The sequence below is a fragment of the Arvicanthis niloticus genome, chromosome 13 (assembly GCF_011762505.2).
Source record: "Arvicanthis niloticus isolate mArvNil1 chromosome 13, mArvNil1.pat.X, whole genome shotgun sequence".
NCBI classification, from domain to species: Eukaryota; Metazoa; Chordata; class Mammalia; order Rodentia; family Muridae; genus Arvicanthis; species Arvicanthis niloticus.
In genome coordinates this window covers 17,109,799-17,125,027 of record NC_047670.1, presented here as the reverse complement: position 1 = coordinate 17,125,027, position 15,229 = coordinate 17,109,799, and the positions used below count along the sequence as shown (strand labels likewise).

The following is a 15,229-nucleotide window of genomic DNA, read 5'->3' as shown; positions in this document are numbered from 1 at the left end:
GTCATTTGTGCGAGATGAACTGGTAAACTCCCTGGGCTGGGACATGTGGTGTGAACAGAGAAGATGGCAGGGTGGGAGCTAGGCTGTCAGCACTGCTGAGAGTCTCTTCACAGACTTGAAGGAGAGGGAATGTATTACCTCAAAGCAAAGGTAGAGACAACAGCAAGTACTGCTGTGGTGTCCTGGTGGACATCCGTCTGGAAACAGGAAGCAGGCCAGCATTGCTGGAGGAGAGTTAGTGAAAGGGAGCCAAGGGCGGGGTGTGTGTGTGTGTGTGTGTGTGTGTGTGTGTGTGTGTGTGTGTGTGTGTGTGCTGTAGCTTGTGGTGTATGTGCTTATGTAAGCATTCTGGATTTCTGCAGTGATTTAAAAGCTGTGTCAAATCAAGGAATTTGGCAATTTTTGTATTCACAGTTTTGCTTTATTTGTATTTTCTAGGATGGAACAAAATTTACCTGCATTGGGGCTCTGTATTCTGAGCTTGTTGCTGTCAGCAGTAAAGGAGAACTTTACCAGTGGAGATGGAGTGAATCTGAGCCTTACAGAAATGCCCAGGTATTTTATTACAGTAAGCCTTGGAATTCATGACTCTACATGTCTACATAAGAAGTAATAATCATTTTTTCTTATGCTTTCAAAGAATCCTTCATTGCATCATCCACGAGCAACATTTTTGGGGTTGACCAATGAAAAGATAGTCCTCCTGTCCGCAAATAGCATAAGAGCAACCGTAGCTACTGAAAATAACAAGGTAGGGACCATTTTTGCATTGATGGACATTTATTGTGTAGAGTTGTGGGCTTGCGTTCTCTGCCTCATTTCATCTTCTTTCAGTCTGATGTAGGTCCATAGTAAAAGCCTTTGAACATTTACAACAATACTCTGCCCCTCAGTCTTGATGCTGGCTAGTTTGTATCGTAATTCAAAGTTGCTTACTGTAGTTGTTTGTGAGTGCATGGCGACATGTGGAGGTGGGAGGGATAACATGTGAGGGCCAGTCCTCTCCAGATCAGTATGTGGGGTCTGCTGACTGAACTTGTAGGTTTAAGGGCCAGCACTTTCACCAGCCATCCTGCTAGGTTATGTATGTTGAAAGTGGCTTTCTATAGTTGAGGAAAGAGGAAAATACCCAAGAAAAGCTAGAAAGGAAAGTGTTTAGAGACAGGAGAAGGGGCTTAAGCTAGGACAGCCTGTTTGAAACTGGATTGATGTTCCACTTCAGCTGAGAGTAGGCATGTTCATGGCACGCCTATAACCTGGAATTACACGTTAGGCAAGCAGCTTGCTTTAAAGTGATCAAATTCTATTAAAAATTCTTAGGGGAGCACATGGTTAGTGCTTTAGGAATGGTTGTTGTTTGATTACAAGGGAGTAAAGTGTAGTTTTTAGTCTTTGATGTATATGAGTGCCTGCACATGTGTCAGTGGTGACCACAGGAGGAGGATGTCTGAGCTCCTAGAACTGGAGTTAGGGACAGTTGTCAGGCTCCATGGGGTGCTGGGATGGGAGCTGAATCTGGGTCCTCTATAAGAGCAGAAAGTGCTCTTAATCACTGAGCAGTCTCTCCAGTCCCCAGGAAAAATTTCTGAAGTATCTTACTTTTGTTGTATTGAACTCCAAGCATGTTAGACCTTGAGTTGATAGAATACACACTGTCCCTTGCTCTGTGTTGACCACAGCTCTTACTTAAGCCTCCTGTCTCCTTAGGTTGCTACCTGGGTGGATGAAACACTAAGTTCTGTGGCTTCTAAGTTAGAACACACAGCACAGACTTACTCCGAGCTTCAAGGAGAACGGATAGTTTCTTTACATTGCTGTGCCCTTTATACCTGCGCCCAGCTGGAGAATAATTTATATTGGTGGTAAGTTTCACAAAATATTGTTGCTACATCGAAAGCTGCTTTGAAGAGAAAAATGCCATTCATCATGAGGTCATTGTGAGACAGTGCTTTGTAGACACAGGAAGGAGCTTCTCTTTAAAGCCGTTCCATTGAAAAACTAAGAAGACATTTATGCAAACTCTGTATGCTTAGCAACCATGTTATTAAGTTTCCTGAGAGCACAAAGTATAATACATTATACAGACTCCTACTATGTGCAGATAACTACGGCTAATATTTGCAGGTAGTTTTAATCCTTTCCACACAATTATAAATTATGGGATATATAATTTAAAAATTTTATTGCATGAATTTTTCTTCAAGTGTTTTTTGTGTGTGTGTTTGTGTGTGTGTGTGTGTGTGTGTGTGTGTGTGTGTGTGTTAATAAAGCTCTAAAGTTAATCTTTGTTAGGGGGTACCAATAGTTATGTGTAGGAGAAGTTCATTGTAAAGAGAATATTGGTTGTATTCTCTATAGGATTTAATTCTGAAGGTTGACTAAAACCAGCTGCTCTTCACTAATAAAGTTATGAGCAAGGTATAAGTAAGTAGGAGTTGCAGGTCAGTGCTGAGCAGAGAGACACCGTCGAGAAGCCCGCACCAGCCGTGCTTACTACATGGCTAAGTAAGTTTACAGTTCCTTAATGGACTGTTTTTCTGGTTTTTGACCCATTTATGTTTTTCCTCTCCAGGGGTGTTGTTCCTTTTAGTCAAAGGAAGAAAATGTTAGAGAAAGCCAGAGCAAAGAATAAAAAGCCCAAGTCCAGTGCTGGTATTTCCTCCATGCCAAACATCACTGTTGGAACTCAGGTAAGTGGTTAGGGTTGAACTTGTCTAAATGGCTGGTTTCTAAAGCAATCATTCTCCCTGCTGAGCAGTTCCCCTTAGCAAGCCTTTCTGTAGGTGAGTGTTGCTAGCCAGTGTTCTGGGTCTCTAGCATGTTGGAGCCTTGTCAGCCTTCTTTCAGAGAAGCGATGTTCTGTAGATTCTTGTCTCATGTCTTTGGAGTTTTCCTACGGAGCAGGGTTTCCTTATTGGCATAGCTTCAAGAATTATTTAGTGCTTTTCCATTGCAGAGCCTTGTAAGAGTGTTGGTTGAGGTCATCCTAGCAGTAAGGCCGGGCATGTCTATGATTGACATCCTAGGGAAGCCTTGGAGGTGAGCAGCTTGAAAGTTTGCTCTGTGGAGTATTGTCAGACAGAAAGAGGCTGTGTCAGATCCTGCATTCATTTCTACAAATTGGTGTTTCTGGGCTCTGAGATGGTATGTTAGAAAATGATATTCAAAGTGGAGGAGTCTCTTGTAGGCCTCATGTCCCTTTTATCTATGTGTAGTTGATTATTTCTGAATGCCTAATACACAGTACAGCAAATTGAATGAAGGAGAAGATAAGATAGTGAGAGTTTAGTAAAAGTGGGTTGTTGATGGCTTAGCTTTCTGTTAACCTAGTGACCTGAGTTTGAATCTGGAGCCCCAGAGAGTAGAGGTAGAAAACAGTTGTATCAAGTCTCTGATCTCCACATGTGCACCATGGCACACGCGCACCCATAACGCCGTGCACATAATACATGATAAAAGGACTCTGCAAGGCTGGAGAGAGCCCAGTGGTTCACAGTGCCCATTCTTGAGCACCCTGTTGGGCAGCTCCTGGCTCCTGGTGGCTTAGCTGTAGATGCTTGCACCCCATCTTCTGGACATTGCAAGTACTGCACTCATGAGCACAGACCCATACAGACACACACACCCACACATAACTTAAAAATAAAACACTTAAAGAGATTATCAAAAAGGTACTTATGAACTGTTGCCACTAATATTTTGGCTGCTTTTGATAGTTATAATGTTATTACTATCATAAAACATTTTAATGGTTTTTAGTTGTAGTTACTAATATTATTAAATGTTTGTAAAATGATTATTAAAATGAGATGACCCACAGGATTAAAGGGCTTTTGGGACATTGATCAGAAGGACCCTAGTGGACATTTACATGATAAAATTTAGTATTTATTTATCATATCAAGTGTTGTACTTCAAGAGTGTCATTGTCCTTGGGATTTAGGACGAGTGTGGATTTTTATTACATAACAGCCTTCCTACCTTCTCATGCATTTGCATTTCAGGTTCTTCTCCAGCACTAAAATATTTGTCCTATCCCCCTACTCTCTGTGTGTCCAGAAATAGTCATACTGTATCCCAGCTTTCCTGGACTGTTTCCTTACCTCTTCCCCAGTCCCAGGTTGTCTTGTTCTGAGTCGTTCATCTTCCAGATAGAAATGTCAGCTCTCCAAGGTGACTCTGTTTTCAGCACTTACCCTAAGGTGCTTTGAACAAGGTCTCTTCTGTATGAACACTAATTATTAGTGACTGAGCTTACAGACAGGACACAGCAGCTATTTAAAGAGCAAGTGACAAGAAGGTGGGGCAAAGGAGCTTGAAGAAGGAAACAGGTTTGACCTGTGTAGTTCTAGACTTGCCTGACTTGATTTTGTGTGTATGCGTATTTTGGCTGCATGTGTGTATTGCATCATGTGTGTGTCTGGTGCCGGTTGAGGCCAGGAGAGGATGTTGAATGGCTGGATCTGGAGTTACAGAATATTGTGAGCAGGTAGGTAGGTGCTCGGAGCCGAACACAGGCTCTCTGTAGGAACAGTAAATGCTCTCAATTGTTGAGCCATCGTTAGCCCAGCGGTCGAGTGAACCTTTAGCAGCAATCATTTAAGACTATAGGAAAACACAGATTTACATTTATGATTCATAACAGGAACAAAGTCATAGTTAGGAAAATATGTTTATAGTTTGGGTTCATCACAACATGGGTTGACTCCAAATAGGAGAGTGTTGAAGCGCTAGGAAAGTTGATAGTCACTGCTCTAGACCAAGGGGAAATCTTTAAATAAGGAACACTGGTAACAAACCGCTGAAGCATAGGACATATCGGAGTTCCTTCTGGTACAAGTAAGGTTTTCTTTTAAAACCCAGAGGTTTATGGAGCCACAGACTCGTACACATTGACTTTCTGACAACAGAAAGAACTGTTGGTCACCTGCATTTATAGATCTTAATAGTTGAGAATGATGTCTTTACCAACTATTAATTGAACACTGCTGACCCAGACTTGGAATTGTTCCTTGACTTTGAGGCACATTTAATGTAAGAAGATGCCAGTAAAGAATTTCAGTTAATAATAATGTTTTGATTTCAGTTAAAGTGCTTTTTTTTTTTGTTGAGCATATATTGGGCTCTAAGCTTTCATTAGTTTTATTTTTTAGAGTAAGGCTAAGTTGGAGTTTATTAGGGATAGGTTTGTGGGGAGTTTTGTGTATTTATTATCTTGAAATGGGGTCTCACCTAGAAAGCTCTGACTGCCCTGGAACTTGCTTGCAACTTGCCATGCAGATTAGAAATGCCCCTGCCTCTGCCTCTTGAAACTCAAAAGAGGTGCCCCTGCCTCTGCCTCCTGACTGCTAATATTAAAAGGATGCACCACCATGCCTGGCAAGAAAAGTTTTTAGTATGAATTTAGGTAGGTGCAGTCACTAAATATCGGGGGAGAGATGTTTAAGAGAAGGCAGGAGCATGGCCTGCAGTAGCTGGTTTTGGCTTGTGGTGGAGGGTAGCAGACAGACATGTTTCCTGAAAGTTTCTGGCTGTACGTTTTTCTAGTTCCACATTTGCTTTAGAGAGCATTTATTTATTTATTTATGCCAGAACCTGTAGTTGATGTCTCAGAGTTGTTGTCAGGGGAACTGAGCCACTGCTGTGGTTTGCTTGACTGTGTCATTTTGGAGGCCAGCTGCCCGCTCGCCCATAACTGCCATGAATGAACCTCTGGCTTTTTTTTTTTTTTTTAGCTTTAGAGATAAGATAGCCTTAGTTCTGCATGGTCCTTTAATATGTCCTATTTTTTTTTTAGCTAACAGTGAGAATTTTATAGGTCATTGACAGTTGAGCTTCCTTAAACCCCTGATGCCAAGGTTAGTGTTTGTGTGTTTGTTTATTCAGGAGTCTTACTCCAGCTTTGCTGAGGTATTTCTTCTACCTTAGCCTTTTGAGTGCTGGGATACAGGCTGAGCTGCACACTATACTCCTTTAGAAGATTACAGGGTCCATTGAAGGCTGAGAGTAGCATCCATAAGAAACGATATCTTAGAGCCTGTGGAACATCAGAATTAAGGAAGAAAAAGTTTAAAATGGCATGAAATGGAGAAAAATAGTTGTTTTCTTCTCTTCTGTTTCCTTTCCCTTTCCTAGAATGGTTGACACTGGCTGTGTGAGTTTAGTGACTCATTCCTAGCAGACAGGCTGGTGTCACTGCTCTTTAGTTGTGGGGATATGTGTCTGGATGGAGAAGGGTACAGTGTATCCTTGCTGCCGGTGACTTTGTGTTGGAAAACAGGAAGGCACTTTCCCGAATGTTTGAACTGATTGTCATTGTCTGTTGTATCATCCTAACTGTGATTTTCTTTTGTCTGCCAGGTGTGCTTAAGAAATAATCCTCTCTATCATGCTGGAGCGGTTGCCTTTTCAATTAGTGCTGGGATTCCTAAAGTTGGTGTCTTAATGGAGTCAGTCTGGAATATGAATGACAGCTGTAGATTTCAGCTTCGGTCTCCAGAGAGCCTGAAAAGCATGGAAAAAGCCAGCAAAACGATTGAAACAAAGTGAGTACTGGGACCTCTGTTCTTTCTGTATGTGTGAACACGGCCATCAAAAATGTGATAAAGAAAAGGGGGACATGCTGATTTTGTTTTTTAATTGTACTTTACAGTTTCTTCTTTAAAACATTTGATTTTATGTGTAGAGTGTTTGCTTGCTGTGTATGCTGGAGAGCATGGAAGAACACAGTAAGTGCTCTTGACAGCTGAGCCATGTGTCCAGGCATTGTTACAGTTTCTGATGGTGGTCAGAGTGACAAGGCAGTGCTCTTTCTTGTTGTCTTGTTTTGTTTGTTGTCGTTAGTCTGTGTGCTTTGCAGGTGTTAATATAGTTCTTGAGACTCTTCTTCCTATGCAGTAAAGTTGTTAGTGTCACCTGATGGAAGTGTGCTCCCATCGTTGTAGCATGGAAGAGTGTTTTCTCTTTGCTAAGTTTTGGGTACATCAGAAAATGGACACAATTTTACACATGGAAATTTACGGGTCCACCATATACGTAGGTGTCGAAAGTGCTCAAAGTTTTGTGTACTTATCTTCAAACAAATGTAACAAAAAAAAAAACAGATATAACCTGTAAATAAAATGAGTGGAATATATTTAAACTCCATAAAAAGATTTTTTCAGTCTTCTTTGGATTTATTAATTTCTATCAATAAAGTTAAGTCACATTCTGTATAGAGAACACAGCCTTTTCTGCTTCAGTAGAACTGCCTGCCTGCCACTGAAGAGCCTTCACTTACAGTATGCTAGCCATCAGTCAGATTGCCCCGTTTCTCCATCTCTCTACAGAGTAGTAGTGTTGACTGCCTCGAGCATGGTGATAAAATACTGTTATGTTACTTTAGAATCATTTAAAAATTCAGATTGATGTGACACCTTTAATCCCAGCACTTGGGAAGCGGAGGGCAAGCTGGTCTGTTCCAGGCCAGCCAGAGCTACATCATGAGACCTTGGGTTTTTTTTTTTTCCCCCTTTAACTTTTTTTAAGTCTAAATTCAGGCAAAATTCCCAGTGAGGGCAGTAGGAAGCAGGAGGGTTAAGATGAAGACCCAAATTATTTTGTATATATGATAAAATAGTTTTAAAAGGTTTGTGAGCAACTAAGCGTTTGTCTAGACTTATTTTACTTGATGTAAATGTGGGCTGCTTATAGACCGTCCTGGAGCTGGAGTTCTAGCTGCGTCGCCTAGAGCAGGGCTGTGTGTCTGCACTGCCGACTTGAGCTGTAGAGAGCTTTCTTTACTGCTTTTTCTTTCTTATGTGCACCATGTATCTTTTTATTACATGGAACTCTTGACATAAGTTACATTTGATATTTAAAACTATATCCATTTCGTAAGAATTTTGTTCTCTTTTATAAACTTGCCTCAGTAAGTTGTTTGAAAGTTTCTGTTGTTTTAATTCCTAGTTATAAGAAGAGTACTTTACTTTTCTCATTTTAGGCCTGAGAGTAAGCAGGAACCAGTAAAAACAGAAATGGGTCCTCCGCCATCCCCAGCATCCACCTGCAGCGATGCTTCCTCCATTGCCAGCAGTGCATCCATGCCATACAGTAAGCTTTATGTGTGTTGTCTGACCAGCCGACTCAGTAGCATTTCAAAACTCTCTCTCTATAGATGTTGTGTGTTCCCTTGGTGTTTTCTATTTTTTGGTTTTGATACAGCTTTAATTGGAAAGACAATATTTACGGTCCTAATTGTTTCAGGGTTTTTTGTTTTTGTCTTTTTGACAATTATAGTTAAAAATATAAAATTCTTTGTAAACATCAATGGAAACCCCACCATTACCCAGAATATATGTTACATTTCCTTTTGAGACCCTTACTACTTTGTATATTAGTTATGACATGATTTCAACTTGTTAGAATTTATAAACCTAGGTTTAGAACTGTGTCCTAAATTTTAAGCTCCTTGAAAGTCACAGAGTGAAGCTACATAGTGGTTTTAAGAAGAACATAGAATATATTTCTTTTTAAGTGTAGCGCACACACACATTTTGGCTCATTTCAGTATTTGTAGTGATACTAGTCTAGTTAAGCAGTAACCAGTTGTAGCTCTTCTTTATTTACTGTGTGTTTATTTGAAGTAACAGTTTTACATCACCCTCAGATCACAAAGGGGTGACTTAAAGATTCCTCATTCCTTGTCCTTACTGGTGTGCTTTTCTATATTCTCCTTTTGATACTTAACATTTTGTTGTTAAGAACGTCGTCGATCAACTCCTGCCCCGAAAGAAGAGGAGAAGGTGAATGAAGAGCAGTGGTCCCTTCGGGAAGTTGTTTTTGTTGAAGATGTTAAGAATGTTCCTGTTGGCAAGGTTTGTACAAAATAGATGAGAATTATTTACTTACTAGCTCACTTTGATTCCTTGAGGGTTTTTATGGTTAGTGTCTGAGACCTCTTTCTTCAAGGTTGCCTTTACATTGTCTCCTTCAGTGGTTGCTTTAGTCTGAGTCTGATTAAGATCGGTCTCTGCTGGAGGTGAGGAGGTGACACTGTGGTGTATTAGGTCCAGAGGGTGGGACTGATAACAGGGATATATGTGGGACTTACTAAGATGCCTTACGAGGTCCATCCAGTCTAACAATGGCTGTCTACTGATGGAAGGTCCAAGGAGCCAGGGAAGGAAAGTGTTTCCTAGTGACAGAAGACAAGCAACGGGCCAGGAGTTCCCTTCTGCAGCTTTTTTGTCCGGCAGAAGGTGTGGCCCAGATGAAAAGTGGGTCTTTTTTTCAATTGACTTAATTAAGAGAAAATTCCTCACAGGTGTACCCAGCCTCCTGAGTTTTAGTTTAGTTTTGGCAGTGTGTATTCTCAGCTATTAAGCTAGCTCTGCTGGCCCAGCACAGTCCTTTTTGTTTGATAAAGTTACTGGAACTATGAAACTGCAGAAGATGCTAATTTGTAGCACTAAGCTCTGTTTTCTTTGAACTCTCTTGTTCTTTTTCCTCTTTTTCTTACTGCAAGAAGTCAAGTAAATAGAAGCCATTTGCTTGAATGTCATTAATTTACCCCTTTGTTTTGCAGTACATAATTTAAATTTCCCTACAGGTATAGAATATCTGCACAGTGAAGGTTTTCTGATAGCTTTTTAGTTTTGTAAAATTCAACCTTTTAAAATAGGGTGTTTTAATTTGTACACAATGAAAAGAGATAAAAATGAAGAGCTACAATGTATAAGGGCCTTATAAAGCTTTTGATTAGCTGCAGTTTCACTTGAGAAAATCACACTGACTTAAACTCACAAATACCCAGTGGAAGAGGTTGGGATTCAAGTGTCCTGCTTCCAAGTCTTGTGCTCATCTGTCTGTATTGTTGCTCTCATCTCCAGCTTGAAAGCTGTGTGGCCACAGCTGTGGATCTGGCAATTTGAATTTATTAAATAAAATACTAGTAATGTATATTCGTCCTCAGTCATGCTAGTCCCATTTGTGGCTTCCTAGGCTGCTGACCTGTATGGTTGCAGAAAGTGCTGGGATGGGTGCAGTTATAGTTCTGTAATGTCATCCCTTTAGAGGAGGAGGCAGAAGGACCCAGAAATTATTCAAGGCCCCACCCAGCTGCATGGTGAAGACCAGTAGGACACATGAAGACCTGTCTATGAGATATTGTTGCTTAGATAATAAAGATAGAAGATGAGAGGTTTATCTGGGTGGATCTAGTTTTGGGTCAGTAAATGGCTTAACACTCGTTGTGATTAGTGGCTGTGTGAGTTGCTTCATTGAGTCTTGATTTGTGGATACAAACAGCAAAGGTCTTTGGTTTTTTTTCCAGGTTGACGTTACAATGTTCATTGATAAATACTTACAAGGGCTTAAGTGTCTTTAGTTTTGTCAGGTGGGCAAGCAGAAGTTGCAGGTTTTTATTCAAGCCTTTTAAAATATTTACTAATTGTATCCATCTCTTACTTCCAGGTGCTAAAGGTGGATGGTGCCTATGTAGCTGTAAAGTTTCCAGGAACATCCAGTAACACCAACTGTCAGAACAGCTCTGGCCCAGACGCTGACCCTTCTTCGCTGCTGCAGGACTGCAGGCTACTTCGAATTGATGAGCTGCAGGTAATCTGTATGGGAGTTGAGAGAATGTGGGGATGGACTCACTAAGAGTGTGACAGTGAGCACAAAGTTACTTCTGTTGTTGTGCAGGTTGTCAAAACAGGTGGCACTCCAAAAGTTCCCGACTGTTTTCAGAGGACTCCCAAAAAGCTTTGTATACCTGAGAAGACGGAAATACTAGCAGTGAATGTGGATTCCAAAGGTAAGCCTTTTATAGTTGTGTAGAGTTTACATCTTCTGTCACATGTGGGACTAGGGTACAGTTGTTTGAGATTTGACAGTGTTTGCCCCGGCACGTAACACAGCAGTGAAATGTGGCTGGATGGATGGAATCACAGCTGGTGCTGGAGATTTTAACGCTTGTTAAATGCTTGAACCGTGTAAGACTTTTTATTTTTCTTTTCTCTTCTGTGCCTTTGAAAGGTGTCCATGCTGTTCTGAAGACAGGAAGCTGGGTACGTTACTGTATCTTTGATCTTGCTACAGGAAAAGCTGAACAAGAAAATAATTTCCCAACAAGCAGCATTGCTTTCCTTGGTCAGGATGAGCGGAATGTAGCTATCTTTACTGCCGGGCAGGTAAGAAGCTCAGTGGACTTTTTTTTTTTTTTTTTTTTTTTTTTTTAATTATTTTTTGTTGTTCATTTTATTTTTTAAGAACAGATACAAGACTGGCATTTTTGTGCAACTTAGGGTTTGCCTATTAGAGAACTAAAGAAAAGTTGATAATACTTAGCACATTCTGTTAGGAAAGCTTGTTATTTCTAACATTTAGTTTATTTTAAAATAAATACACTTACTATAATAAAAATCTGTTCACCCCTTCATTTTCTCTTTCTATTTTTTTGGATGATAAGGGTCCCAAGCTTAGGCTGAACTTGAACTGTTCTATTTTATCCTTCCAAGTATTAGAATCTGGGCATACGTGGTCACACTAGGCTTGTGTAAACATTTGTGACTTGGAACAAGTATTATTTATTGTCTTTCATCTATTGTAGGAATCTCCTATTATTCTTCGAGATGGAAATGGTACTATCTACCCAATGGCCAAAGACTGCATGGGAGGAATAAGGGACCCTGACTGGCTCGATCTCCCACCAATTAGTAGTCTTGGGATGGGCGTACATTCTTTAATAAATCTTCCTGCCAATTCAACAATCAAAAAGAAAGCAGCTATTATTATCATGGCTGTAGAGGTAATCTAACTTTTGAAATTACTTGGCATTCTAATTCAGAAAAAAAATACTGACATCTTGAAAATTCATGAAAAGATCATTTGTCCCTCCTTCCCTATAAGAGCTAATAGTTTATTAATATAACAGATAAGAAAAGTCAGCGATTATGTTGTAACTTTTTTAAAACAGGCATATATACTGTTGGGATAGCATATTGATTGAGAGAAATCAGACTGGATAAGCTTTTGAGGAGGTGATCTGTGGTTAGGGTGAAGGAAGAGATTGCTCTCTGTGATGCTAGCTGCCATCTGTGAGAGTCATTAATTTTAGGAAAATGTATTTAGCCAAGAGATGAGGGGTGTGTTGGTTAGAAGTAGCAGGCGGTATGGCTGGAGAGTGCACAGGTTGACTTACATCCTTGCCTGAGGCACCTAAATTTGAACCGAATGCTAACAGAAGAATTTGAGTCGTAAATGACTCGTGTGTGTGTGTGTGTGTGTGTGTGTGTGTGTGTGTGTGTGTGTGTATTTTAAAGATTAGTAATTAAGTATCAGGGGAGTGGCAGAAGACAGCTGTTTATTAGCAAACCGTATAAAGGTCACTGTATAATCCAAGTCAGAAACAAAGCAAACTTGAATTCTTAGAAGTGGGAAAGGGGGCAGGACAGATTTGATATATGTGAAGGAAGCAGAAACTGGAAAGCTTGTTACTTGGATGGTAGTAGTCACAGGAGCACCAAGTCTGATCTCTGCCCTGGGGACTTGGTGGAGACAAGATGGGGGAGATGACCTTGCCTTGGTGCAGGGCTTGTGAGCTGTAGGAAAGAGGTGTTATACTAAGCCCTTGGTGCAGTTTTAGCTGAAGTGGATTAGATTGTGATTTGGTTTCACAAATAGAATCAGCAGATTTTAATTTGTTAAATGCAAGAGATCAAATTCAAGAAGAAAGAGCAAAAGATCTTGTTTTAATTATTAATTCTAAATTATCTGAATGTGCCAAGGGGCCCATAGAGGTGAGCACTCAGCTTTGTGGGCTTTGTTCTCTTTTTACTTGGGTTCTGGGGATGGAGCCAGAGTTGTCAGGATTCTGCAACAAAACACCTCACTGCTGGGCCATCTTGACAGCCAAAGGTTTGCCAGAAGGAAGCTTCTATTTTTGGAGCATCTAAAGAAGTTTAGGAGGTGGGGTTAGCATAGGTACTTTGCTTTTAGACATGTGACCTTGAGAATGTTTATCACATATCTATGAGGGCAATGGGAAATAAAAAGGAAAAACAGAAACTTGAAGGCTAGGAGAGACAGAACCAAATTCAGTTATTTAAATGTGACATGGATAGAGCTGCATTTTTTTTTTTTTTTTAATATTCCCTGTGCCCTTTGATATAGGAATTGTTATTACAGCATAGCTACGCATGATACTGACAATACTGACAGTGTCAGTCTGGGTTACGTCAGAGGATGATTATAAGAGTTTCCTGTATAGTCGCTGGTGCCAACTAAGTGCACAAAGCAAGGAAACATGCGTGTTAACCCATGTACTTTGACTAGTGTGCTGTGTAACATACTGCACAGAACACAAGGGAACCGTATGCTGCCCACATACTGGGCTTCTGGTTTTTGGGAAGGCTTTGTGTTTCACTTTACGAGCATAAGTTTGCCCAGAATATACTTAATTCTACAGTGAAAACAGCTTTTCTCACACGAGCCAAGTCCTTTAACATTTATTTTCTCATGTGGACAGTGATCCGTCCCTCTAGGGCACTTTCTTCCCCATAAGTTTATGCAAGGGAGACTTTATTTAGGCAGTTTTCTGGCAGGTTGTTAAGTGCCTTTCCTTTGTCCCTTTGTATTTTCATACCCACCTATGTGTTTCTAGTAAAAGGTACAAATAATGAGTTTGCTTTTTAAAATAAGTGCTTTATACTCTTAAGTGTTCCATAATTTTAGTTTTTATTTCTATACTCTTTGTTGTTCAAAAGATTTGATTTTTTTTATATGTGTATGAGTATTTGCAAGCATGTGTGCTTGTGCAGCGTGTGTGTTACTGGTGCCCAAAGAGACCAGAGTAGTGTGTCAGACCGCTTGGCACTATAGTTACTGTGGTTCCTGTGGATTCTGGGAACTGAATCTGGGGTCTTTGCAAGAACATCTTGTACTTTTAATTGCTGAGCTATCTTTCCAGCAATCAAACTAGTACTTTTTGCTGTGAGACAGCTAATGATATTTTCTATGTATACCTTACAGCATTGTTAATGTCTTTCATATATCTGCCATTGACCTATCATGATTACACCTATCATGATTACACCTATCATGATTCCTAGAGAGTCCAAAGTTTTGTATTTTATGTATCACAACATAATGTAAGCGTTTATAAACATTATTGTCTATATCCATGATTGTGGTGGCGTGATAGAGGCTCTTGTGGAAGCCAGGTAACAGCTTGTGGGAGCTGATTTTTTTTACGACGTGGGTTTTGGGGATTGCTCGCAGGTTGTCTGGCTTGGTAGCAAGTGCTTTATCCCTGGTCCTTCTCATGGGACCTGAAATGTAACGCTTAAACAGTGAGGTGCTGATAAATAATTCTGGAAGAAAATATACATCCTTTGCTTAATTGGCTGACAGTATTGCTAGAGTTGTAATTTGAAAGCCGGAGTGAATCCCAGGCAGCCACAAACACGGCTGCATATCACATGCAGCATTCTCCTTCAGCTACTCAGTGGATTGATTGCTTTCCCATTGGCTACAGGTTGAGGTGGTGTGGAATATTGAAAATATTTTCTCATGTTCTACACTTCTGTGTACTCTCCTTACAGAGTCTAGACAAGTTCATCTCCTTTTACCAGGCCACTTGTGACCAATTTCTACTTCCTTGAAGATACAGTTGTATGATAGTAGCCATGAGCCATTCTGCTGTATGTGATTTTGACATGTTCAGTGTTCAGTTTCAGTTTTTTGAAGTGTTTTTGCCCTCTTTTGCCTGAGGACAGAAGCAAACCTTAATGCAGCACATTCTCAGATGTGACTATGAGGCCTGCCGACAATATCTCGTGAATCTGGAGCAAGCAGTTGTTTTAGAGCAGAACCTACAGATGTTACAGACGTTCATCAGCCACAGATGTGATGGAAACCGGAACATTTTACATGCTTGTGTATCAGTTTGCTTTCCAACTAGCAATAAGGAAACTAAAGAAGAGGAGGGTAAGATTCAAACCAGAACAAAACCTTTGCAAGAATACTAGGAAAAGAAGACTCTTGTAGAGAACATGTATCATTTTTACTTTATTTTGTATGGTCTTGGAAGGTCTGACTTTTGTCATGTGGTAAAAATATTTCTAAGAGTTAGATGTGAAAACAGACAAAGTTTGGTCTGTGTTGACACTAAATGAATGTAACTAGTTTGATGAGTACAAATTACTTTAAAAACCTTCATATTTTAAATTCCACGTACATGTGTATGTCT

General features: G+C 40.2%; 1 protein-coding gene across 6 annotated transcripts in view; it reads left to right on the top strand.

Moving 5' to 3' along the window:
• The window catches only part of Ubr5 (ubiquitin protein ligase E3 component n-recognin 5), a 102,670-nt gene that overhangs the window by 41,929 nt on the left and 45,512 nt on the right, over positions 1-15,229 (top strand). For all 6 annotated transcript variants that reach the window (XM_034516931.2, XM_034516927.2, XM_034516929.2 and 3 more), the window contains exons 10-21: positions 439-555; positions 641-751; positions 1,708-1,862; positions 2,573-2,690; positions 6,361-6,545; positions 7,982-8,091; positions 8,743-8,855; positions 10,453-10,596; positions 10,684-10,795; positions 11,017-11,171; positions 11,591-11,788; positions 14,757-14,967. In XM_034516931.2, coding sequence (XP_034372822.1) covers positions 439-555; positions 641-751; positions 1,708-1,862; positions 2,573-2,690; positions 6,361-6,545; positions 7,982-8,091; positions 8,743-8,855; positions 10,453-10,596; positions 10,684-10,795; positions 11,017-11,171; positions 11,591-11,788; positions 14,757-14,967 — 1,729 coding nt within the window. The remainder of the gene's footprint in view (positions 1-438; positions 556-640; positions 752-1,707; positions 1,863-2,572; positions 2,691-6,360; positions 6,546-7,981; positions 8,092-8,742; positions 8,856-10,452; positions 10,597-10,683; positions 10,796-11,016; positions 11,172-11,590; positions 11,789-14,756; positions 14,968-15,229) is intronic.